The sequence below is a fragment of the Harpegnathos saltator genome, unplaced genomic scaffold (genome assembly GCF_003227715.2).
Source record: "Harpegnathos saltator strain DR-91 unplaced genomic scaffold, Hsal_v8.6 scaffold539, whole genome shotgun sequence".
Classification (NCBI taxonomy): domain Eukaryota; kingdom Metazoa; phylum Arthropoda; class Insecta; order Hymenoptera; family Formicidae; genus Harpegnathos; species Harpegnathos saltator.
Genome location: NW_020230359.1, coordinates 304,832 through 330,188, shown reverse-complemented (window position 1 = coordinate 330,188; position 25,357 = coordinate 304,832). Strand labels below are relative to the sequence as shown.

At 45.9% G+C, this 25,357-nt stretch overlaps 3 protein-coding genes across 12 annotated transcripts in view; 2 read left to right on the top strand and 1 right to left on the bottom strand.

The window, feature by feature from the left end:
* Positions 1–8,666, top strand: part of Msp300 (Muscle-specific protein 300 kDa) — a 98,650-nt gene extending 89,984 nt beyond the window's left edge. For 8 of the 10 annotated variants that reach the window (XM_025303277.1, XM_025303275.1, XM_025303271.1 and 5 more), the window contains 7 exons: positions 560–3,295; positions 3,392–3,576; positions 4,334–4,372; positions 4,745–5,251; positions 5,381–5,624; positions 6,326–6,378; positions 6,759–8,666. In XM_025303277.1, the coding sequence (XP_025159062.1) occupies positions 560–3,295; positions 3,392–3,576; positions 4,334–4,372; positions 4,745–5,251; positions 5,381–5,624; positions 6,326–6,378; positions 6,759–6,978 (3,984 nt within the window). In that variant the 3' untranslated portion in view covers positions 6,979–8,666. The remainder of the gene's footprint in view (positions 1–559; positions 3,296–3,391; positions 3,577–4,333; positions 4,373–4,744; positions 5,252–5,380; positions 5,625–6,325; positions 6,379–6,758) is intronic. The other 2 variants (XM_025303272.1, XM_025303276.1) reach the window with 2 other exon arrangements.
* Positions 8,667–8,857: 191 nt separating this feature from the next.
* Positions 8,858–12,973, bottom strand: Hira (histone cell cycle regulator-like protein). The gene is made up of 12 exons (XM_011141723.3): positions 12,910–12,973; positions 12,573–12,829; positions 12,440–12,502; positions 12,172–12,282; positions 11,487–12,085; positions 11,104–11,385; positions 10,743–11,014; positions 10,122–10,677; positions 9,757–9,946; positions 9,396–9,680; positions 9,216–9,310; positions 8,858–9,131 (listed from the first exon to the last, which is right to left on the bottom strand). Exons 2-12 carry the CDS (start codon positions 12,607–12,609, stop codon positions 9,009–9,011), a joined length of 2,613 nt encoding a protein of 870 aa, XP_011140025.1. The 5' UTR covers positions 12,610–12,829; positions 12,910–12,973; the 3' UTR covers positions 8,858–9,008.
* Positions 12,974–16,450: 3,477 nt separating this feature from the next.
* LOC105183518 (glucose dehydrogenase [FAD, quinone]) lies at positions 16,451–24,980 on the top strand. Its single transcript, XM_011141724.3, has 2 exons — positions 16,451–16,682; positions 22,625–24,980. The coding sequence occupies exon 2, from the start codon at positions 22,686–22,688 to the stop codon at positions 24,546–24,548; it is 1,863 nt and encodes a 620-aa protein (XP_011140026.1). The 5' UTR covers positions 16,451–16,682; positions 22,625–22,685; the 3' UTR covers positions 24,549–24,980.
* Positions 24,981–25,357: the final 377 nt, after the last annotated feature.

Below are 25,357 nucleotides of genomic sequence, written 5' to 3'. Positions count from 1 at the left end.
TCCGCAACAGCTGAATGGCTCGCGGCGTAGAGGCAGCCGAGCAGCCGCGCGCCCTGAGCCAGGGCGGAAACTTTGGAACTTTGGAGCCGCCGCCCCGCGGCCGCGTTTTCCGACGGAATTTGCGGATTGAGCACGACTCGTCGCGCTCAACGTCGATCGCGCGGATCAAGCCGGACTCGATACGATCCTACTTGGCGGCCGAAGGAGGAGGTATAACTTAATAAAGGGAGGCGTCGCGTCGGCCGCCTCAAGGATTCCGTACTGAGCGGTACTGAGAGCCGTACTGAGGACACTAGAAGGATAGGTGCGAAGGTGCATTGATCGCGGGTGCACCTTGGCGCGTTATCGACGTGCGCCTCCTCGCTCGCGTCGCGGGATGATTCACGGAAGCACTCGCTCGCGCCTTCTCGCTCGCCGAATTGATTCGTCAAGGCGTTTCGCCTCCCCGCCGACGAGGCTCTTCCCGAGCCTCGCCGACGGGGACGCGCGATACAACGCACACGACGCGGCTCGGCCAGCGCTAAACCCCCCGGAGATATATCCCGTTGGCAATTTGCAGAGTCTCACAGCGGTGGGTCAAGGTGAGTCGAACGAGCAGCTGACGATACTGCGGAATCATCTCCTGGCGCTCACGCGGACCGAGCCGCAGCTCCAGTCCATCAAGGATCGCGCCCTGGACGTGGCCGTGCAAGAGCCCTCCGTGGTCGAGGTGGTGCAACTGTGGCAGCGCGTGTTCCAGGAGACCTTCCAGCAATACCACCGGCTGTCGACGCGACTGATACGCTCGCAGGACGTGGCCGCCGCGCTCAAGCTCTGGGAGGAGTACCTGACGCACGTGCGGGACTTCTTGTCGAGCGGCGTGCCCGGCGACTACAACGGACTGTCGGAGTACCGGAACATCTGCGAGGTGCACCGGAAGCTCCTGCCGGAGCAGCAGAATCTCATATTGACCGTGCGGCAAGAGGAGGACCGTGACCGATCGGTCGCCGAGCAGTTTAACGCCCTGACGAATCTGCACAATGAGACGCTCGCGAGGATACTGGAGCGGCACACAACGGTGCGCGACAGGATCTCCGCCTGGGACAAGTACAGGCAAGACCAGGGCAGGCTGTTGACGTGGCTGAAGGAGGTCGAGAGGGAGCGGCAGCGCATGCACTTGCAGTTTATTCATCTGAAACGGCTGGACAAGATCCTGCAGAGGATCCAAGCGCTGCTGGACAAACTACCGTCCGGCGAGGCGCAGGTGGGCTCGCTTCAGGAGCAGCAGGAGTACCTGCTGACCGACTGCGACGAGGCGCTGGCTGTCTCGATACGCATGGAGCACGCGGCCAGCGTGCAGCGTATCGCCAATTTGCGAGCCGGCCTGGAGACCTGGCGGGACTTCGTCCAGAGGGTGCAGAAACTGCACGCGCAGCACGTCGAGCAATCCGGCCTGGTCACCGCGACCTTCCGCGAGATTGGCCAAGCGCTCAGCTCGGCCTTCCACGCGGGCCCGACGAGTCTGTCCAGGACGAAGGAGCAGCTGGAGTCGCTTCAGCACCTGAGAACTCGTCTGGCCGAGGGGCAACGTAACCTCGAGTCCCTCGGCGTCGTCACCGAGCAGCTGAGGGAATGCTTGAGTCCGAGCGACATGAAGACGCTGAATCAGCACGACGCGCTTCTGTCGCAGCAGCACGGCGACCTTGAGTATCAGCTGGCGCTGTTGGCCTACAGGCTTGGCGAGCGCTACGGTCTTCATGGCCGGTGGGAGAGCAGGTTGAGCAAGTTCCTGCAGTGGGTGGAAGATACCGGGACGAGAATGCGAGGTTACGACACCATGGCGTTGGACGAGCCCGAGGAGGCGTTGAAACGACTCGACTGCGAGCTGCAGACCGAGATGAACTTGAAGCAGCGCGAACTCGAATGGCTGCAGAACACCGGGCAGGAGCTGATAGAGGCCGCTGAAGAGGCGGAGAAGGCGAAGCTGCAGCAGTCCTTGGACGAGGTGAACGCAAAGTGGGATCTCTTGATGTCAGGCAGCAAGGCGAGGGCCAGCAAGTTGGTCGACCTGATACACACCATGAACTCGTTGCTGAAGAGAATAGCCGACTTGCGCACTTGGCTGGCGGGCATCGAGAGCCAGCTGTCGGAGACCTTCATCATCGAGAAACTCACGCAGAGGTGCATCGATAAGAAGCTCGAGGATCACGAGCATCTCAAGACCACCATCGAAGCCGAGACCGCCAATATCGGCCAGGTGTTGAATCTGTGCGAAATCCTGCTGAACGACTGCGACACGTGGAAGGTCTCCTTCAACATGGACGCGATCAAGAACGGAATGGAGGGTTTGGAGAAGAGATGGAAGACCGTGTGCGTCAAGTCCACCGAGCGCAAGAGGAAGATCATGATGACCTGGAAGATGCTGCAGGAGCTGGACAAGACCAGGTGCGAACACGAACCTTGGCTAACCAAAACGGAAAAGTCTTTGTCGGGCCTGGAAGCGGATTTACTCGAGGTTTCCAAGGATGAGTCGGAGAAGATGATCGAGAGGGCCAAGTCGATGGCTAAGGACATCGAGGCGCGCCAGAAGGCCTTGAAGGTCCTTGAGCAGGTGTTCGGACGCTTAGCAAAATCTGGGTTAGAGCCCGACAACTTCCGCTCGCTCACCCACGAGGCGCGGAAGACCATCGACAGGTGGTTGGCCCTCGAGACGAGGATCAAGGCTGTCATCACGTGCCTCCGACGGGAACAGAAGACTTATCGAGAATTCGTGTCGGCGCACGGCGCCGCAGTGGTGGGTCTCACGCAGGTGGATGTCCGTCTCACGCAGATGCAACATCTAGCCACACCCGAGCAGAGATCGTCCTCGCGACGAAGACGCCAGCAGCTGAGCGAGATCGAAGAGGAACTCAACACGCAGAACGTCACCCTGCGCAAGGCGGACGAACTGGCGCTGCGTGTCATGCAGGAGAGCAACGCCGACGACGTGGCGGCGGTCCAAGAGCTGGTGGACGAGTATCAGCTGCTGTGGAGGGACATCAAGGCGCGGGTAGCCGCGTTGAAGGCGGAGTTGGAGACGCAGGAGAAGTCGGAGGTCGACGAGGCGGTGCAGGTGGAGACCCTGAAGTTCGAGCAAGACACCGCTGTGCAGGTGGACACCTTGCCGAGGCTCGTCAGAATGACTTCGTGCGACGCTTACCTCATGGAACTGGAGGCCGCCTTGAACGAGTGCAGCAACGCCTTGGACGCTCTGGAGGCGGCGATAACGCCCGACCCTGTCTCCGGTCCCGGATTAAACGCTGCCGCCAAGACTATCGTAAGATATTCACCGGGGCTCATTGTGCCTCCTCCGCTTCTTGTGTGAGACTTCTTGGCCGACACGAGTGTGCTGACGTGTGCGCGTACGTTGCAGGCCAAACTAATCGGAAGTTGCCAGTCGTCGATAGAACTGGTACGTCATCTCCATAGTCTACTCATGGAAGACGACAAATTGAGTTTAGGAGCTGCCAAGAGTAGCGAGGTAACGACACTAATTGCTCGATACGACACACTCATTGCACTAGCGAGAGCACGTGAACAGCAAATCAGAGAGCTCAGGTAAAGTTCCCTTCACGCTCACTTCATTCTCTTTAGGCATTTACTTTCGAGCGTTCCGATCGATGAAATGATTTGCGAGTAACGACGAGTCACCCCCCTCCCCCTCCCCCATCTCGGGGGGAGACTCGCACCCTAAGCGCACGAATTCTAAATTCTTCGCTTCACTTGAAACTCGCACACGAGTTGTCACGACACTCGGTCGAGAGAATTCTTGAAGTCTCGAGATCTATCGGAGACGATTTTGTGCTCACACCGCTTTTTGCGCGCGTAAAGGCTTATCTCTTCTTTTAATCTCGCCATCGATTTACGTGTCACAGAGACGAAGTGACCTCGCGGGAGTTAACTTTCAGGGACACTTGAAACACTCGAGCAATGTTCGTTGATAATTTACACTGTTTTTGCTATTGACTGCGCTATCGACTGCGATTACGTGATCCGTGAAACTCTTCAAGTTTCGATGTCTCATGGGTAACACCGTTGTATGTATTCATGCGTGCCAACAACGCGTCCATCCAACGTCCATCATTCAGACGCAACGCTGTCTTCTTCGCGATTCTCCCGCCACTAACACCTGATACACCTGATAATAATTGACGTGATACGACCGTCAATGTCGATAACGCTTGTCCTTCCCGCGTCGTTCAAGCCTTTCGCCCATTTAGACTCGTACCGCCTCGCAATAATTTCTAATGCAAACAACAACGCTTGTGTGTGGCTAAAGCCAATTAATATAACGCTTATCCCTTATCCCATACAGATCGCCCATCACCGACGCTTACGCTTTCCCATGCGACCAGTGAGTAACTGACCATGTAACAATTAATTCTTCACATCAAACTCTTACCTTAATCATAGTTTCGCTGTTTCCAAAGACCAGTAATCGCTATTTCCAAAGACGGTTTTCCGTCTCTCGTGTTTGTCATTTAACGTTTAAGAGCGGCAAGTTCTTGCACAAAGTGTTTCCCAGATCCTACGACCGCTAATGCAAATAAATAAATGCGGTAGAGCAGTCCTCGCATAAAAACAAAAAGAAATAGAAGCACAAAGTATAACGCGTAACAAGCGAGGTGAATAATCTTCATCGGAAACCGTAATTTCAAGTAATTCCAATTTCCTCCTCGAGCGATCGACGATCGAAAGCATGACCGCATTTGCAAATCTCCTACAGCGATAGCGGCAGACTGACCTGCCCACTGTGCTCCCGTCGCAACTGGGCCCAGCTGGACAATGACCTCTGGCGTTTGGACAAGTGGCTGGAGTTCGCCGAGGGCACGCAAAGCGAGCAGCACTCGCCGCCGGGCGACATCGAGCAGCTGGAGGACGTGATCCAGGATCACCGCGAATTCCTGCTCGACCTCGACAGTCACAAGAGCATCGTGGTGAGCCTCAACATAGTCGGCGCCCACCTGGCCGACCACACCGAGGACACGGAGCGCGCGAAGGAGCTGCGCGATCGATTGGCCGTGGCGAACGGCAGATGGGAGAAGATCTGTACAGCTGCCGCACAATGGCAGGGACAGCTGCAGGTCGCCCTTATGACGAATCACCAGTTCTATCGTATCATAGAGGAGCTGTTGGCCTGGCTCGAGCGCACGGAGATCAGCATACGAGCGAGCGAGCCGATCGACCTGACCGAGTCCGCCGACGTCATAGAGGCGAAATATAACAAGTTCAGGTAGAGATCTCGACTCGACTCGAGTCCGTTGACGCGCAAGGACGCAAGGACGCAGACTCGGTGCAAGCCGAAAGAGGAGAGGCAAGTTAGCGCCCGCTAACGAGACCTTGCTTGCTCGCTTATTTTCAGGGAACTGCGAAGCGACCTGGAACGTTGCGAACCGCGAGTGATATCGCTGCAAGAATCGGCCAACCAACTCCTGGACGAACAGACGGAGAGCAGAGCGCGTCTGCAGGAACTGCGGCTGCGGTTGCAGTCCTTGAGACGACTCACCGGGATCTATGCTCTGAAATTAGGAGCGGCTCTCGGACTGGACCCGCGGGATGTCGGTCTCGCCGCTGCGACGTCGTCGCTCGCATCATTGTCACACGACGTAAGCTCGATCCTTTCGTGCGGTGGAATTTGTCTTTTGACTTGAGAAGGATCACCGTGTAATTTACTCGACCTACTCGGGTCGATTATTACCGAGCTCGTACGAAGGTACAAGATCTCTCGTGTCAGCATCAGCAGATACAGAATCGACGACATTGCCACACGTAATAATTCGAATGACGTCACACATTTAATAGCTTGAGTAAAATTGAGTAACGATCTCAGTGAGTTTTTTTCTCTCTTTTTTTTCTTGTTCTTTTTTTATTAGAGAGAGAGAGAGAGAGAGAGAGAGAGAGAAAGAGAGAGGAGAAGAGAAGCGTCTCATCTGCGTGTACACGCGATAATGTAGAGACACTCGTGTGTCGTTTACATATATCGCGATATACTGGTACTGGTAGATCTTCATACCGTCCTCATAATTGCCACTCGTCCATCACACACGGTGAAATGCGATCGTTGCTTTTGTTCCCGTCTAGGTGTATAGCGTATTATCGTAGATATCGTTGCACGACTTTAGTAAAATCACACGAGCCAATCTCGCCGAGCGAGCAGCGTCGTCCGACGATGAGGAATCGACAGTCGCGAAATCCCCCGACTATCTTCTCTGCCATCGTAGCGACGCTCCCGCGCAACAAATTATCAGTAGCAGCCACTTGCACCGTATCTTATTGTTTGTGTTTTCTGTTTTTTGTTGAACTGTAGCTGCTCGACGAAGCTGCCTCTGGGACTGCTCAGCCTCACGCCACCGGCACAGAGTATGTTGTTACCTCTTTCCCTCTTTCGCCGCAGCGACATTGCGGATCGCGGTATTGGAGCCGAGATTGGAGCTCTGCTCGTTCCGGGTAGAGTAGAAAATCGCGCGATAACGTTGTCAGAATGACACGGGGAAAACGTGGGATCGAGGAGCGAGTCTCCAGCGTCGTTTTCTCGCGATTTTCTCTTCTGCCGGGGGGACAACGATCACACATCACGATGTCGTCGATGTTGTCGCAGGAGGAGGCGCGTCGCTCTTCCGGATCATTTCGACGAGCAGAGCCCGGCTTTTCGTAGATCTAAGACGATAAGTCGCGAGTCTTCTCCCTCAGCGAGACGTCCTCCCTTCTAACGTCGTTCCACCGTCGCGAATCTGTTTCAGTGGTGACGAAAGGGACCGAACGGTGTTGGCGCGCGGGTACCGTTTCCTCGGGAGAGTCCTGCGGGTCTCCCTGCCGATCCAAGCGCTGATGTTGCTCCTGCTCGGCGTCGCGTCGCTGGTACCGTCCGCAGAGGAAGACTACAGCTGTATGCTGTCTAACAACCTGGCGAGGAGCTTCACCCCGTTAGCCTTTTATCCGAACGGACCGCCACCGGTATAGCAGTGAACACGCAGCCGACGCAGTTCTTGTTTCTTCGCCCAGAGATTCGATCTTTCCTTCGGAATCGATCTTCGCGGGAACATCGAGGGGGCGAGCTCACATCGGTGTAACATACGAAATGACGGAAGAATCGTATCGCGATCAATTCGCGTTCAGCCTCATTCTCCCTGCGGGCACGTATGTGTGTGTGCGTGTGTGTGTGAGTACGTGCGTGCAAGCGCACACATAAAAAATTCGTACTGCCTCCGCCGAGCTCGCGTCCCGTCGGTGTTCCCGTTCCGGCCGCAGCGCGCATCTCGCAGGAATCTTTATATATTATACGGTAGTTTTACACACGACGAATTTCTACGTAAATCATGTAACGGACCAAACGGTGACTGAGAATATGTTGCCGGGAGGAGACGAGGACGCATTGTTAATTTATTGTAATACACACGTATCGCTGCGTACCCGTACAGCGCGCATTCTCGAGTATTCTCAGTTACTCGCGGTATGAGAATTGTATTTCGACGAAGTGTTCGTTGCAAGAGGAGAACTACGACGACGATAACAACAACAACGACAACAACAATAACTATCCACCGGGGTGATCGCAGGACGTACCGCACACGAACACGACCGAAACACAAAGAGACGATTGATTATATACATATATATATACCTTATCATAGCCAATGACGTTCCACGATGTTGAGCAGCGACACTCAAGACATTGCGCGACCTCGCGCGTCACTCAGTATCGCGCCTCGCGGTTCATCGCTTTCTGTTGTACAAAGAATTGATTTTCGCTTCGGACGGCGAAAACCCAACGTGTGCAAATGTCGTGCGCACACGCGCGACATATATATGAGATAAATTAAAAGGAAAAAGAAAAGAGAAAGAGAAAATACAAGAGAAACTTTTCAGACACGCCCGCAACATATAATGGGACACACATGTGTTTATATATATGTGTGTGTGTGTGTGTGCGTTGAGTGTGCGTTGAACCTCGTATTTAACGCGGCGTTCCTACACCGTATGCAACATTCGTGATAGAGGATTGACATAAGAAATATATATATATATACTTGCCTAACTTTATTTTTTATACATTATGTTTATATATACATATATAAATATATATAAAAGCGTCGCGTCAAATATCAGTTCTCTCGGGAGGTTTCTCTCGGGAGTGGGAGTGTCCGGCTCCGCCACGACACGTTCTCTCTCGATACTTGATGTAACATCGGCGGGATGAGTATAAAAATGGTGCTAATTCGGAGCGCAACGTCTTCTACGGGGCGGGAAAGGAACGACCTTGAGAAGTGGAGCATCGATCTGTTGCAATCGTTTTGCCTGTTGCATTAATATTCCATGAATAAAGTTAAGGGGAAAGGTTGTACGACGACTGCGTGTGTGTGTGTGAGTGATCTGTTCTGCGTAAGTATAAAAAGGAGAGAAAAGAAAGTAACAATAATCACGGGGATATATGATGAACCGACGACAACGCACAGCGAAGTGGGGGCGCGCGCGCGTGCATTATAATTCATCCTGTAAAGATTAACTGATCTTGTAACGCTCACTAGTTACGCTTTCGAGATTGAGTTCCCTGCTTACTGCACACTGTGCTTCGTTATGTATTTTTATAAAGAGAGAGCTTCAGAAAGGTGGTGTATATCTATCGGTATAATATATTATTATGAACGTAATCTCTCTCTGCAACCCCCATGCGCTCATTCGTACTCGCGTCCACTCGTGGCGCTCTCCTCCCAGAGTGAGATCACTCTGGAGATCGCCCGTGGAGAATCGCGAGCATCGAGGCTGACTCGGTCCTCTGGACTTTATCGGCCGTGGTGGGACGATAACGTGATAAACACGGCGGTGTGAATGATTTACTTTATTATAATGTACACTTACGTCAACTTATGTCACACTGCGAACGTTATAAAAAACTATACAGTCTTGCTTCTTTCATCATACATTCAAAAATATACATGATGTCACATGGAAAAGAATGAGTTTCGGAACAATGTCACTCGCGTTATGATGAATCAATTGGTCGGGTTCTTCAACGTCGCCAGTTGCTCGGAATACTCGAGGTACAATCTTTGCCAACGAAGATGGCCACCGACCACAGCCAATACATCACCCAACAGCTTATGCTTTTTTATACCCTGTAAGGTGAAAACAAAGCGATGTTAAGAGACGATCTTCGCGATCGAATCGGTTAGAGGCTGATGAGATACAGGCGACATTACCAAAATGGCAGGATCCCATACGCTCTTCGAGGCTGATGTGTGACTCGGGCCAAGGAGATCGTCCAAGATTAACCTCAGACGTCTTTCCAAACCGTCTGAAGTAAAAACGTGGCAAAGATGTACGACCTTGGGATTGGGAAGAAACACACGGACAGCGCGCAACGCGAAACTATAACGTACCTTGAGTTAACAAGAACGACACCAAAGCCATCAGCCAATGAACGTATTCTTGAGCGCTTCCAAGAGCCTTAGAAGCCAATAACTGTTGCTCCAAATAGGACACCACGCTCGGTGCGCTATGTGGCAAACGTGGATTTGGCAAAGTGTTGCCGGCAGTCTTGAGCAAGCCCTCCTGCAGCGACGATAAAGGCCCTCTAGGCGCTCTACTCCCTGATGTGCTCAACACATTGAACGATGACCAACGCCACACTGGGTCTTGGCTATCTCCGATTAATAACCACGTTCCTGTACGATATATTTAATGATCGTTATAACCGTAGCTCGATGAGAGAGAAAAGAGGAAGCGATGGGCTCATCATACCCATGTCTTTATGGTACATGTATGCTCGCGCGTTAGTAAATGCCAGATGGGGCATCCCGTTATAAAGCGTACACGACAACAGGGACGTCCCAGGCGCCGCTAAATGAGCAGCTGAGGTCGAAACAATCATTCTACACGTATTCCCTATTTCCCACACGCGGACCGCACCGCAGCTTGATATTATCATCACCTGTAAAAGATTTTTGCAGATGTGTAGAGCAACGAGTTCTTTGAACTGCATTTAAAATTAATTAATGCAAAAAAATCACATAACGGATGTCCACATCTGGACACAGCGAAATTTGGCGGTTTGTACTGACGGCTGATACCGGAAATGAACCGATATGAAATTAGGGGCGAATTACCGCATTTCCGACAGCGTGAACCTTCGCCAATGGAGCTGGGGGCGCCAAAGGCGGTGCTGGACGACAGCCTTTGGCAGGATGAAACGTATGAAGGCTTCCATCCTCCAAGCCCAAGGCTATCACAGCCGGTGATGCTGCTAACGCCACGGCACTATATCCTAAATAGAGATCCCACGTAGGTTCAGAGTCTGTACCTCTGAACACTTGCAGATGCGCTAAACCTTGACTATTGGTGACCGTCACGGCGTAGTGACCGGCCTGCTGAGACAATGAACTGGACGGCTTGAGAGGAGGCAGTAACATTTGTCCAGTACTTTTGTCAAACATGAATCTGGGTTTTTTAGCGAATGAAGAGTGATGCGTCCTTGGCGTCGACTGCTCTCTACGTTTCAACGTGAGGGTCGACCCTGAGGTGTCGACAGTAGCTGACTTTACGGACGACGAAGTGACATTTGGGGCGACGACGTCGTTGCGTTTTTCTATTACGATCGAACTTTTCGTCTGTACCTTGCTGATGAATGTTGGTGTGCCTAAGCTGCCGCCGATCGTCGTATCCCTAAAGATTGACACGATAAATATCGCCCTCTGAAGATCTGATTCTAAAGGAGGGAATTAACTCACGCCGTATCTGCTGGCGGCGGGATGAACATTGGAGTAATTCTTCTTTTGCCGTCTGAAGTTCTCGTTTCAATTTGCTTATTGATAGGTCCTTTAACCGGAGTGACTGTAGTGGTATGGACTGTAGTGGGTGGAGGAACACTTGGGGTGGATGGGACTTGAGAAGGTTGATTCGCCGGTGCTGGTGGCTTCAAATTGAGCAGTTCTGGTGCCTCCATCACCATGCAACCTCCTTGAACCAATGGTTTGCCGTACAATCGTTCATGCAGACTACTCTGTAAATACAAGAGAAAAACAATTTACCGATTTTGTCGAAACCGATTGAGAATATTGACAGCTGCACGTTTACAGCATATATAATTACTTGCTCGGCAGGGTCAAGTGGTTGTCCCAATTCTTGTTGAGTAAATTCGATGAACACAGCCGTTCCATCCCACGAACATGCTGCAAGTCGAAGGCCGCAGGGTGACCAGCTCGCGTCCAACACAGAATGAGTAAACAATTCGTGTATTACGACCAAGGGTCGTTTTAACGACGTTAGCCATACGGACAAGGAACGATCTCGCGATCCTATCGCGACGCAGCAGTATTGTTGTGGTTTTGATGAACCCGGCTGCTTCTTCTGTAGGATATTGCCGTTAAATCTCTGCAAAAAGAAAATAATACTTGTGCGCACAGAGATGCAATAATTTCTTCAGATATTTATTACTGATAAGAGTGTCCAAAAAAGATGTTTCCGATACGTACAACGCAAGTTACCGCCTTCCTATGACCAACGAAATCTTTATCCTGCGTCCAACCATCCCTTTCTATTATTTGCGCCGTAGGACCTCCTCCGTTCATAGCATGGGCAGATACTAAATACTGTCCATCTGGACTCCAGGAGAGCCTCAGAACATGAGTTGTCCCACCACATTCGTCGAAAGGTTCAGATATTAATGCTGCTTCTGTCCAATCTGTAGTACGCCATACTCTCAAGGTTTTATCATCAGACTGAGATGCCAAATACTTTCCCACTGGATCCCAGGTAATTCCCTTTACAAAACCTGTATGGCCTTTCAGCACAGCGACTACAGCAGGGAATTTGGATGCGTCCCATACAATCACACTGTTATCCACCGAAGCTGAAGCCAACCATGGACTGTGCGGTGCCCAAGCCAGATCTAGCACATCAGCTTCATGAGAACGCAATGTTGCAATGCATCTCCAAGTCTCCACACTGGCTTTTCCACCAAAAATAGAACTTCCACCAGATCCACCAGACAATCTCCAAATCATAATTAATTTATCTACACCACCAGACGCCAATAATCCACTGTTGCTCCATCTCACACAGTTCACACACGCTATGTAAAATTAGTAAACGTGTTTAATGATAAAGATGTTACTATATGAATCTGTTTCTATCGTATATAAAAAAATAAACTTTTACCAAGATGATTATCTAACTGACAAAGCATTTTTGGAACATTAGTATCTAATTCAACAGTCTCATCAACCACAGGTTCCATGTTCCATATAACAACTCTCCCAGAATCACCACCTAATAACAAGAGGAAACTATAATAATAAAAGTACAAACCGAATGTTATTCACATATTATTCATAAAACGATACATATATATACATATATATATATATATATATACATAATCATGAAAAAAAAAATTAGATGCAACATTATACAAAAGTTAATATACCTTGACCACCAGTGGCAAATCTCTTCCCATCAGGATGTATATCAATAGAAAATATTGGGTACCCTAGTGAAAACATTAATATAATAGATGTTTTCGTAGACTTATAACATAAGAAATGTACAAAAATACAAACCATCGTGAGTAACCCAATTCGGCTTTACTAGCTTCATCTTTTTCGTCGCCTACAGCTATGTACTTGTTACAATTTAACACGCAAGTTTTAAATTCGATTGCATCTTTGATACATGTCTATATTGAATATGAGCCGGCATGACTTAAAAATTCACACGATACACAACCTATAACTTTGATTTCTCACTACTTCTTCTGCTTCTATTTTACGTATTCATTACCTTCGAGCTCACAATATCACACTTACTCGGTCTCCTTCTATAAATTTTTTAATACAAATTTCGCTAGAATTTCCTACAATAGCCGACGGTATTTTACATTGATGAGTTTAAACAAACCTTATTTAACATACACAGAACACATCGCGCTGGCAGTGTGGGCTAGAATGCGGATGACGTCACCTCGATTATTATGATATCGATTACTTTAACATGCAAAATCGATTATCGTACGATATTTTTTCAATTTGATTATTCCCTAAACGATAGTTCTTCGATTTCTTGTTCGATATTATTAAAATTATCACTAAATATTTCGACAGCTACTTTTACGCCCGTTTCTACTAAAGCTGTGTTTAATTTATAACCGGCTGGTTATTTCATCGGAATTGACCAATCGCAATACTGATTAACGATAGATGCGGTTGGATAATTCCGTTGAAATACTCAGCCGATTAAGTTAACAAGGTTGGTACAAACGGCCATTTTTACCAAGTTAAACTGCAGTTAAACAGAGAGAAGTCTGAAGGCTCGTGTACATTAGCTGTAAGAGTAAAGCTAAGACTCCATGCATGCGGTGAGCTGCGGCAAATGCTGCGGTGACCAATCAGGAGGGAGGCGCAAGTCCGGTTGCGGCAAGCTCCGGCTTGCGTCTGTCTCCTGATTGGTCACCGCAGCCGTTTGCCGGAGCTCACCGCATGCATGGAGTCTTAGCTTTACAGCTATTGTAGGCGAGCCTTGAGAACGTCCATCCTGGGCCATGTTCCAAAATTCACTGCCAGCGCTGAAAAGTTATAGTTTGCGTGACACAAACTATATATATTTTCAGTACTGGCAGTGAATTTTGGAAAACGGCCCTAGCGTTTTGGCCGATACCGATTTTGAGGGCTGTTTGATGCGCCATCTGCGTCCATTGTTGACCAAGAACTATGTTCATTTTCAAGTGCTGTCAGTAAAATCTCTGGTTAATGCATGTCCTTGCTACGCCTATTTTCGTTCATGTCTGTGCTGCATTCAAAATTGCGTGGTCGAGAAACACGGCACTGCACGGAGACTTTACTGACAACGCTTGAAAATGGGTATAGTGAACGTAATTCCAGCTCAGAAATGGACGCTGGTGATGTATCAAACAATCCTGGAAATCGGTGTCGGCCAAAACACCGAGTTGACTGGCTCTCAGGCTTCTTTTTCAGGCGGTTTCAGTGAAAATCCTGCAAGGTTACTAAGAGGTTAGTTAACTGCAATTTGGTAAAAGTGATCTTAACAAATAGAATTTGAATTGGTGAAAATGGTTTGAGTCTCAGTTGAAATCAGATTTTAGCAGAGATTCGAATCACAATTTATTTATAAAAGTCTACCAAAATTTCTTGTAGAGCAAGGGAGATTTTCCCATTTTTCTCCGGCGTGAGCTAGACGCTCTTATAGTATATAATTTATATCTTTTCAGTTAAACTTATAAGTAAACATCTACAATTTATATAATAATAATTATAAACTTATAATTCATAACAGAATGCAGATTTTTAAATCCATTTTTTAAGAACAAATAAAGAGAATCTGAAAGAAAGATTATTAGACGCTTCATTTTCTTGAACTAGTTTCTTAAATTCTCACTACGAGCCGCCACTATCTAACCACGAATTTGAAATCGTACAATTCAATACAAATTAAATGCACTTTATATATCGTACTTAGAATATTATATTTACAAATGATAAGACTCAACGAAAAATTAGAAGAACTTGTATCCTATTCTATTTATTATTGAGCTATTTCTCCTGTTTATTGATGGAAGTGCCGTTCGGTATAAAAATGCCACAAGACACTTTCAGAAAACATTGTTTCCTCGAAGCGAAATCCTTGCCTTCAGATCTGCAAATGTGTTACATAATATATATTTTGAGCTACAAATTTTTCTTCAAACATCTAGTTATCTTTATCTTAATAAATATAAGAGCGCATTGGATTTTATTTATTTTATTGCCGTGAGAAAAAATCATTTAATTTTTAGTCGTAGTATAGTGTGACTCAACAATGAGCCGAAAGACTTTTTTATTTTAAAATAGTGCATCCATCATATCTATTCTGATCTCTATACATTTATAACTAATATCTATTTTCGTATTATCATAATTTAAAAGATAAATAGAAATTAATATAATTAATAAGTAAATAATACTTAATAATAATATATAAATAAATAATACACAAAAAATAAATAATAATTAATAAAAGTGACTAATACATTTGTTAAAAAATAATGGAATAAGTTTCGAAAGTCTGTAGAGAAATTTGTGACAACTATAATATAAATATTATACGCTTTATTATATAATGGTGCTAATAATATTTGAAACTTCATTTTAAAATTGGCATGTGCACGCATAAAAGTCAAAAGCAAAATTTCATTTTAACTTGTGTAAACGTTACTTACATGTAGTTTTTCACGCAGTATACTTCCAAGATTTTCTTAAAATATCTTAATATTTTAGCATAGATTTTGATTTTAACTCCTGTAGCACGCTAAGAAATACATTTTATATCCGAAAATTTATATTTGACAACTTGTACAGACTTATCGAACCGTCCCGACATGCATCCCGAATCATTAATATTTTTATCATTTTCCTCATATTATTATTATGCAGAAATTACATTGAACTAAATTGTGGTTTATGTTGCATGATCAACAAAATCGATCCTTTAATTATTTTATGAATGTAATTTTTATTGGAAAGGTCGCTTGTAATGTAGGTTTTCTATGTATAGTCAAATAATATAGCGAAATATTTCTGAAACATTTTGAACCGATCAAAACTTTTTAACGAAATGAAATTATAAAATATCAACATTTTTTTATAACACTGAACAACATATTGCTGAGATACGACACTTGATGTTATTGTGTCCGTCAATTCGATAAACGTTTTTCTATGAGCGAAAAATATTGCAGTTATATATTATAAACTTTCTATTATATAATAGCACACGACTATAATACACATGTGTGTCTAATATATAACACATACGCTATGTCGACACGTCTTAATCGTTCTCTCAAATTTTCAACATATTTTTTATATTTGTAATATATTTGATCATGTGAGGCAATGTAATACGCAACAATAAACTCACGGTTGTCATATTATTATTTATTTATAAAACTAATCTCATAACTCTTTAAATAGAAAAAGATAAAGATCTTAAAGAGGATCTTAAAGAGTTTCAAGCTTCATTTTGCATTTCTGCGCATATTTGTATCTTCATTATTTACCAAGTTATGATCATTTGAAATTTTGTAATTTTTTCCCAGATTTTTAGTAAACCAAGTTTTTTGCGTTTGAATATATTTAGCTGATTTATTTCTTGTTTTAAATAATGACTAAGATATTATTCCACTGGTTAATCGGTTATAAAAGTATTTCGCCAACGTAACGAGAAAAGTTACTAGAGAAACCGGCATGTTCTTTTAACATATCATAAATTTCGTCAGCGACAGGAACCGAAAGCCGTCCAATTTAATAACGCATAAGGCGCATACTTGTCCTACCTGCACGGATATAAGTTTACCCGTATCCACGTGTGTTTATGGATAGAAAAAGAAAGCAAAGAAAAGCATCGACTTTTATGATAGACTGTACAGTCGCGTCGTTCATAGTATCGCAACTGTAATGGAAATTTCCACTGGAGAACCTTCTTTCTTCGTCGTCTCTTAGATAGGTGTACGAACCGATGGAGGAAAGTCTCGGATAGAGGAGGATACCTGCTGCTTCATCATTCGATATATCGTCGTCCATTCGCCTTGAGATATTAAACTGTCTACAGATCTCGACGAGACTCTCCGAAAGACGAGCCATTAAACATATTGTTTAAAGACGCAAGAATAAAATAAGGTGAAGTATAATGAGAAATTGATACAAGAACAAAAGACAGACGTATAATCGCGTAATATAGACTGATCGCTCGCATAATTTCGTAATATAGACTGATTCGATAGAACGAAGCACTTGGGTGGACTTATAACGTACAACCCAGACAGTACTAATTCTTGAAGAGAATCTTAAAGACGATTAAAAAGTATCTAGTTAGATATCCTCCGGACATCTTTCAGACATTTTCTAAAACCTTTCCCGTCTGGGAATAAATTCTAATGAAGTCAAATCCAATGAATCAATATATTTATAAACTCAGTTGAAATATACGCGATTAATGAGAAACGAAAGAAGTCTATCGAGATTACGCGTTAAGTACTTGTCATGCTTGATTTCTTTGAATACAAGAGCAAACGCTTGATTTTTCTAAACACAAAAGAAACTCGTATTTACCTTCATCATGTCGAACGATGTTGACGATATTGACTCTTGACAATACTGATTTGCTATAATTTACTAACCAAGCAACAAATATTTCCCTGATATTAATTGGAGTAAATTTCATATATCAACAGTGTGAGTAACTTCATGCATCTTATCATATATTCACTTCACAATTAATAATTCATGTAGTTAAATTAAATTATTCATATATTTAATTATTCATGATGCAATAGGATGACACACAATTTTAAAGAAAACTCTACTAGATACGCAGCTCGCGTAGATATGAGTTACGTAACGGCCGCGTTCAGGAGAAAAAGCAGCTTCCTAAGCGCTTAGTGATGATTATCTACGATTGGAATAAGGGACATGCTATAATAATTTAGCGGTGATATATAACGTCAGCTAGACAAAATAGGTCAATTTGTAAAATGGTATTGCACGTAAGTCGCTACGACACTTGCTCATTCGTTCAAAAGCCTGCAGAAAGCATTTTCTTGCGCGGCCCGAGTGAGTAAGACAAGGACAGCGCGATCGATGTTCGTCTTGATAAACTGACTTGACCCAACCTTCTTCTGCTCTTGCGCTCGCGCGCACGGTGTTGGTTCGCGATCTCGCCGCTAGAGGCCTCCAAAGTCAACGCTGGATTTGTCTCTGGCTCCTGCACTCTGCAGATTCTGCAGGGCAAGAGCACAGGTTTTTACATAACACATAATACATAACGCATAAAAGAATAAACCAATTAGTTTTCTTCATTTCCCTCCTCAGGACAGAAATGAAGAACTCTGATTGATTGATCCTCTTATGCGTTGTGTATTATGCGTTATGCAGAAGTCTGTGCTCTGGTCCTTAAATGTTGCCGTGTAAACGTAGTTTATGTCATTCCATGTATGAAAGCCCGTACGCAGCGAGGTTGATTCGACTTCGGCTTTCCGCGGCCGCGTCTCGTTTGCGTTAACCAATCAAAGCCGCCCGACAGAGTCACCACGGGTTACTTTTGTTCTCGATGGTGGCAGCGGTCGAGATGAACATGATTATACTTTATAGTTAGGAAGTTGATGACACTTGATGACAAATATGAGTGCTTTATTTATATATTTATTTATATATTTTATTTATTTATTTATTTATATATATGTATATATATATTTATTTATTTATTTACCATATAAGCAAATATGTCCAAATGTCCTTTTTTATTGCGAGTTCGACTGATTGGCCCAACCCGCCATCTTCGTCTTTAACAAAAGTCGACGTGAGTTCGATGCTGTCGTATTTAACACATCAGAAACAAATGTACCAGAGACGAAGTTTGATCCACCGTTATATTATCTTTTATATTGTAATCTCTATTGTTATTATGCTGCATAGCACTTTCCAACGTAGACACTAGACTCGTGACGTGATTTGCGAATTGCGAATGCGTTTGGCGTACCCCGCGCGTCCTGCGTCCTGCGAGCTACGTAGACAGGACTTTACAAAGCGAAGCGGCTGTTAAACGCAACGCTGCGCGTATTATCACGTGTTCTAACGCGAATTTACGTGTACGTATTATCAGTGAGGCGTGCGAGGAGGAAAAACGGAGGCAACGAACCATAACGCTGAATGTTGCGGTCAGCCGAGAAACGGGAGGTCACTGTCGATTCGTGACGATGGAAAGTTACAACGACACTCACTGAACGCTTCTCGGTTTACCCATAGAATGCTAGAAGGGTAGATAAGGCTCGTTTTACATTCTTGCGCAGATCCAATAGCACCGTCGCTCTCTAATCTCATCGTCTTTTCGCCGCGTCGTCTCGAGGTACGAGAGGCGTGAAGGCGCTTGCAGCAAGTAATATTAAACCGAATCGTGTGTGTCGTATGAGGGAACACGCTCAAAGCGTCATTATAAGGAAAAATGTTAGAAGCTCATACAGGCGCATGTGTGTCGTTTTTAACATTACGACGTCGCTCTCTGAAAAATTACCAGCAAACACGCGCGCAGATGTTGCTTACAATCGCATATCTCGGCTGGGTCGCCTGAAACTCACTGCAGTAGCACGTCTCGCGTGAAATTCGCGAGAAAGTCACGCATGAATAATCGATCCTTCGAAGCTAATATGGTAATCAGATCAATGAGCCACGAAAATAATCGTTATCACTTGCATGAGCCTACACACACGATCACGTGTGTGTATGTCTGTGTGTGTGTGTGTGTGTACACATCTAAGCGAATTTTCGAAATGACAAATTGTACATCGCAAATCATCTTTCTCAAACGACGGAGTCCTTTTTTTCTCCTCGTTTAAATTCACGCGTATCTCTACGTTCATATTTTCATATGATCATACTTTTATATTATTATTCCTCGCATACACACACACACACACACACACGCAGATGTTTGTCTTCTCGTGATGACCAGAAACGCCGACGGCACTTTTGCCGTTTGCGTGTGTGGGATTTCCACTACTAATTCCTACTACCAACCGCAGACGCGACCGATTTCCGAAAGGGGAACATGTTGTACGTTACCCAACGCTCTCCGCAAACATCGCAGCTCGTCGAATAGTTTAGCCTGATGAAATGGAAAAACGCCGCTTGGAGGATGTTTTCTTCAAAGGCCTGCTGCTCTCTAATTAAGTAAGAAAGTGTCTTACTGCTTCTCAAGACTTCATTCTCTTCGGCGTCTCGCATAGCTTGGACGTTCTTAAATTAACCGGATGTTAAACGCGCGGTCAACAGGAGCGATACCGTTGACTCGCGATGAACGCGAATAGCGCTTCGTGTCAGGAATTCACGAGCGGTCGAAAAATTCGAACAGTCCCGACTTTCGAAACCGTTCCGAAACGGTCCGCTCGTCCGAGTCCTCCTTTATACTTGGCACTGTTGGAGCAAGCTTGAGTGGAAACAGTTCGGAAGCGTTTGCCAACGAGCATACAAACGCGTACACACACATATCTCGCATGTAGTGGATAAGATTTATGAATGATTCGGCTTATCTCTCCTACTTATTAACAAGAAAGCTTGCAATCTATGATGACGTGGTGTATCACATAGCGATGTGCAAGACTCATCGCAATGTCGGCTCTCTCTCTCTCTCTCTCTCTCTCTCTCTCTCTCTCTCTCTCTCTCTCTCGCGTTTATACGGAATCCATTCTTCGATTCAACGTGCCCTTTCGTTCTCTAGTCCTACGTGTATTTGTCGCGCGGTTTCTCATTATTCATTTCCAAAGTTATTCTTTGCGGCTTTTCACACGGTAGTTCGCCGTCAGAGAGGGAGAGGGGGAGGAAATTTCTCATTCTCAGCCCGACGATACGCATCTCTTTGACCGTAAATACGCCGAGTTACTTTTTCAAAGTCCCTTCGCGGACGCGCGGTGGCATTGTGGAGTTTTTCGTGCGGCGCGACTGAAAGAAAAATGCCTCCCCGATGCGCACCGCGGTCGCGATATCCCGCGTTTCTCGACTCTATTGATCGGGACAATACGAGTGTGTTATTCTAGATCAGGTTCATCGAGGGGAAAGCCCGCGCGCTGGCGCGAATCTTGACCATTTGAGAGTCGTTTTTGCTTCTTTTAATCACCAACGTCCGAAATCCGACGGTGCCGCACGTCCACGTCTTTTATGCAAAAACATTCTTTTTTCGCTCATTTGTTATTTGCTGATTGTCGACATAATCTCGAGAAGTTGAAAAATAATCGACCGCTGGTTATAACGTCCGAACGAAGATATGGTTATATGTGTTCAAAAAGCCGCTGTTCGGAATTATTCGAGATTTGTCGGAAAAATTGAACGACGCAAGTAGCAAAGATTTCTAAAACATATCCTGAGGACATTTACTATCGGAATATTTATCCTAAGCAGTACAGTTGATACTGGGTCGATAGGAAGTATAAATGTTATAATTTACAAATAATTTACAACGAGATGACGCAAAAATGTGCCTTGGTCGTTTTAACAGCGCAGACTGCATTTTATCTTCCATACTGGTAACTTTATCATCTCTCTTGACTGTGCCGGTTTAATTGTTAGTAGTTAGTCGGTTGTCCATTAGCTTGATAACAGAAATTGGAAAATTTCAGCCTATAGTGACGTTCTTACCGTATCAGTGACATTTGGAGAAACACCGGAGGGCAAACGGAAAGTTTTCCCCTTCGTTCATACGGCGCAGAAGCGCCGGCGAGTGAGTTTCGTGTTACCTGCGATATCACGCGCGCAGCAAAGTTTGAATCATAAACGCGATATCAGTTTACCGTCGCGAAAAATGCTTAAGTTTTGTTCTTTCTTTCTTTCCTTATGATCGTGTCACCGTGGACCTGCGATTGCAAGCCTCCTCGGTGTGAGTGAAACGATGTTTGCGATCGATTGAGCACATTCGTGAGATAATCCGGATAATCCTTTTCTTCCTCTGGCGATTAATAAACGGTCTAAAAAGCAACGTGAGAAAATCACGAGGAAACGAAAGGATCGAAAAGCACGATTGCACATCATGTTAATTTCACGCTTGTTTATTGATTGCTACAGCAAAACGAAAGTTCTCGGAATATTTGACAAGTGTGCTCAGTCAATCAATCACGAGTGAGACGCACGTATTTTTTTTTTATTTCGACGCGTCTATTTCGAATTTTTGGCGCGTGATTTTCTCGCTTCTGACCTTATCAATTAACAATTCCACGGCGCGCAGCCAGGAACCTTGAACAAATAGAACTCGGAAGAGATAAGGAGTGTTGGAAGCAAAATCTCTCCTTCTTTCTCCCCGCGATGTCTTTTTACGCGTGAAGGAAGCAAAATAAATTGTTATTCCGGTAATATCTTACTTATAACGGAAATGAAAGAGCAAAGGAACTGTAAACTGGTAGATATACAAGATGATTGATATATATAATTACATATTCTATATATATATATATATATATATATATATATATATAATAAATATAGGTACAAGTATTGTCTGCATCTCATATTATTAATCGGACCATAAGCCTTGAACGCCAATCAGTATAATGGAGTCAGAACGAAACTCGCGAGACGAATAAGTCATTAGTACGGATAACACTGACGTTATCAGCATACTTAAATATAAGCGATATCAATGCTAAATAACAAGCGTGATGCAGTGATGCGTCTACTAGTAGTACGAACTATAAAACAATTTTTTTTTATTCTGATTTATTCGGGACATATAAGTTACATTTGATTTGTTGTTGTTGTTGTTATGCTAACTCCGCTATGATAACTCCGTGCTGATTTCGCGTATTAACGCCAGTCTAGCCCGAGACGCTATTTCAGTCATAAATATCCAAATAACATTTCGAAAAAGAACATTTCGAAAAAACCCAGATCCAACGTGGCATTATTGAAATGACGTCGGTTGATGTCGCGCCATGACTTATATAAGAACGGAGATATCCTTGATATGCTTAGTCAATAAGAAATTATAAACTACGTACCATATCGGAGTGTCAGTCCGCGTGGAACACGACAAGGCAGATATAGCGCGTACCTCGCGGTAATTGGTTTTTACCTGCCTTCAGACTAGGCATACGTCCGCTAGACGATTAGACGACTAGACAGTCACAAGAACCTGGCTGAACCATGGAGACCTGTATGGCTGCCACCTGCGCAGCTGCGACGAGCGGACCCACCGCGTCGATCTTCCTGCAGTTGATGCAAACGCTTTTGGCGGCGCAGTGCAGCCTCGGCAGCGACAAGGATTATCCGGCCGACCGCTCGGACGAGGTCGCAGGATCCGACATCGAATTCGACTTTGTGATCGTAGGTGCCGGAAGTGCCGGGGCCGTGGTGGGCCGTCGTTTAGCCGAGATCGACGACTGGAAGGTGCTGCTGATCGAGGCCGGTAACAATCCTTCGGCCGTCAGTGACGTCCCCGCGATATTTTTGCACATACAAGGAACGCCGGAGGATTATGCGTATGTCGTCGAGCCCGAGAAGTTCGCTTGCCACGGCACGACCACCGGCTTGTGCACTTGGTCCAAGGGCAAAGCCCTCGGCGGCAGCTCCACGACAAACGCCATGCTTTACGTTCGGGGCAACGAGCAGGACTACAACGAATGGTACCGGATGGGCAACGAGGGCTGGAGCTATGAAGACGTGCTGCCGTACTTCAGGAAATCTCAAAACTGCCAGGATCCACATCGCGACTGCACCGAGCAAGGGCCGCTCAGTGTTAGATATTTCAACTACACCAGAAACCCAGGATATGATATATTGAAGGAGGCCTTACGCGAGTTCAACGTACCTGTTCTAGATGCCATAAACGCCGGCAAGTTCATCGGGTTCGGTGACACTCAAAGCACTGCGAACAATGGCCGCAGGATGAACACGGCGAGGGCTTTCTTGTCGCCGATCAAAGACAAGAGAAATCTCTACGTGATGAAGTCCACGCGAGCCGACGCCGTTCTCCTGGATGGGACTCGAGCGGTCGGAGTACGCATGACCTTGAAAGACGGCAGATCGATCGACGTTAAAGCGTCGAGGGAGGTGATCCTCTCGGCCGGTAGTATCGCCAGTCCCCAACTGCTGATGCTCTCCGGTATCGGACCCAAGCAACATTTACGCGAGATGGGGATAAGCAGTGTCGTCGATCTACCGGTCGGTAAGAATCTTCAGGATCACATCACGTACTTCGGCATACACGTGGCGTACGAAAATCCGAACGTTCAGCCACAGTCGCCTATGTTCTTGTTAGACGAGGCTTATCAGTATCTGATGTACAATCGAGGTTTATTCGCATCTGTCGAGTATGACATGCAGGGCTTCGTCAATGTGACCGATCCGAACGCCAAGTATCCCGACATCCAGTTCCATCACGCTTTCGCATCGTATAGGTCGGACGTACTTTTGAAGGACTTTTTGCTGAGATTATACATCCATGAGGATATAGTGAACGCTATAACAGATATCTTGAAGGACAAAAGCTTGATATGTCCCGTGCCAAGCCTGTTGAAGCCGAAGAGCCGGGGCGAATTACGGCTACGTAGCCAAAATCCGGCAGATCCCGTCAGGATCTACGCCAATTACTATACCGAGAAGGAAGACATGGAAACGATATTGAGATCCGTGCGCTTTATTGAGAAGCTGCTGAAGACGAAGGTATTCAAGCGGTACGGCGCGAAGCTGCATCACCTGGACATCCCAGGTTGCCGACACACCGAACCCAACTCCGAGGATTACTGGAGGTGCAGCATACGGCACATGTCAATGACGCTTTTTCACTACGTTGGCACGGCCAAAATGGGTCCTAAGGACGACCCTACGGCCGTCGTGGATTCTCGGCTAAGAGTCCACGGAGTGCAGGGGTTGAGGGTCATCGATGCGTCTATCATGCCAACAGTCACCAGCGGAAACACGAACGTACCTACCATAATGATAGGTGAAAAAGGCTCCGATATGATCAAGGAGGATTGGAGCGTCGCGAACGTTAAAGACGAGTTGTAGGAGGGGAAAAGACTGCTTCTGGGTTGCGTCTGCTTTGTCGTGTAACTCCAGAATGTAGAAAAGTTTGAACATTTATATTAGCCTTTAAGTCGAATAATTCGAACCACGGGGGTCAGGATTAAGATTTGAGGTATTCCGCGATTCCAAAAAATCCGGAAGAATACTTGTGGGTGGGGGTTGTGGGGACTTTGTTACTTGGTAATTATTTACATTTGACATTACTGTTGACGTGCCATCGCATCATGTGTAGCATATGTCTCATACTGCGTAATCTATATTTCACGCATCGCATTCCGTTTTGTGCGGTGAGAAGACAACGATGATGCTATTATTTCATCCACTCTAGCTTGCGCTCTATGATATATATATATATACCTGCATAAACATGCATGAAAACTACATAATAAACAATTATAGTTTACCTTTGACTAACTCTCGTGGCTATTTTATCTACACGAATTCACCTTCGCTCTGATCGATCGAGAAAATTAGCCGGGAAATCAGTGACATCGTCCAACAAAATATAGCCCCAACATTCAACACAGGTGTATGGTAAGGTATACGGTATATTCCGAACGTATGTTACTATAAAAAGTTATTAAAAGACGCTCGCGCGGAGGGTGCGGAGTGGGGGTGGGGCTGGGGGGCGGAGGGTGGAAGGGAGAGGGGAGCGACGTCGTCGTTGCCCCGAGAGGGGTAGGGGAATCCCACGAAGCGGCTCGGCTCGAGAAGGTTGCCGAGCGGCGCGTTCCTGCCCCGCGGTGGGGAGGCATCGAAAGGGACGAAGAGGGTACGCGCTCTCTTCGGGA

Coding starts and splice junctions, on each gene's coding strand:
- LOC105183518 (XM_011141724.3), top strand. CDS start 22,686: ATGGAGACCTGTATGGCTGCCACCTGCGCAGCTGCGACGAGCGGACCC.
- Hira (XM_011141723.3), bottom strand. CDS start 12,609: ATGAAGCTAGTAAAGCCGAATTGGGTTACTCACGATG. Junction 9,947..10,121: donor TTCACGCTGTCGGAAATGCG/GTAATTCGCCCC, acceptor AATCTTTTACAG/GTGATGATAATATCAAGCTG. Junction 9,311..9,395: donor GTCGTTCTTGTTAACTCAAG/GTACGTTATAGT, acceptor TTTTTACTTCAG/ACGGTTTGGAAAGACGTCTG.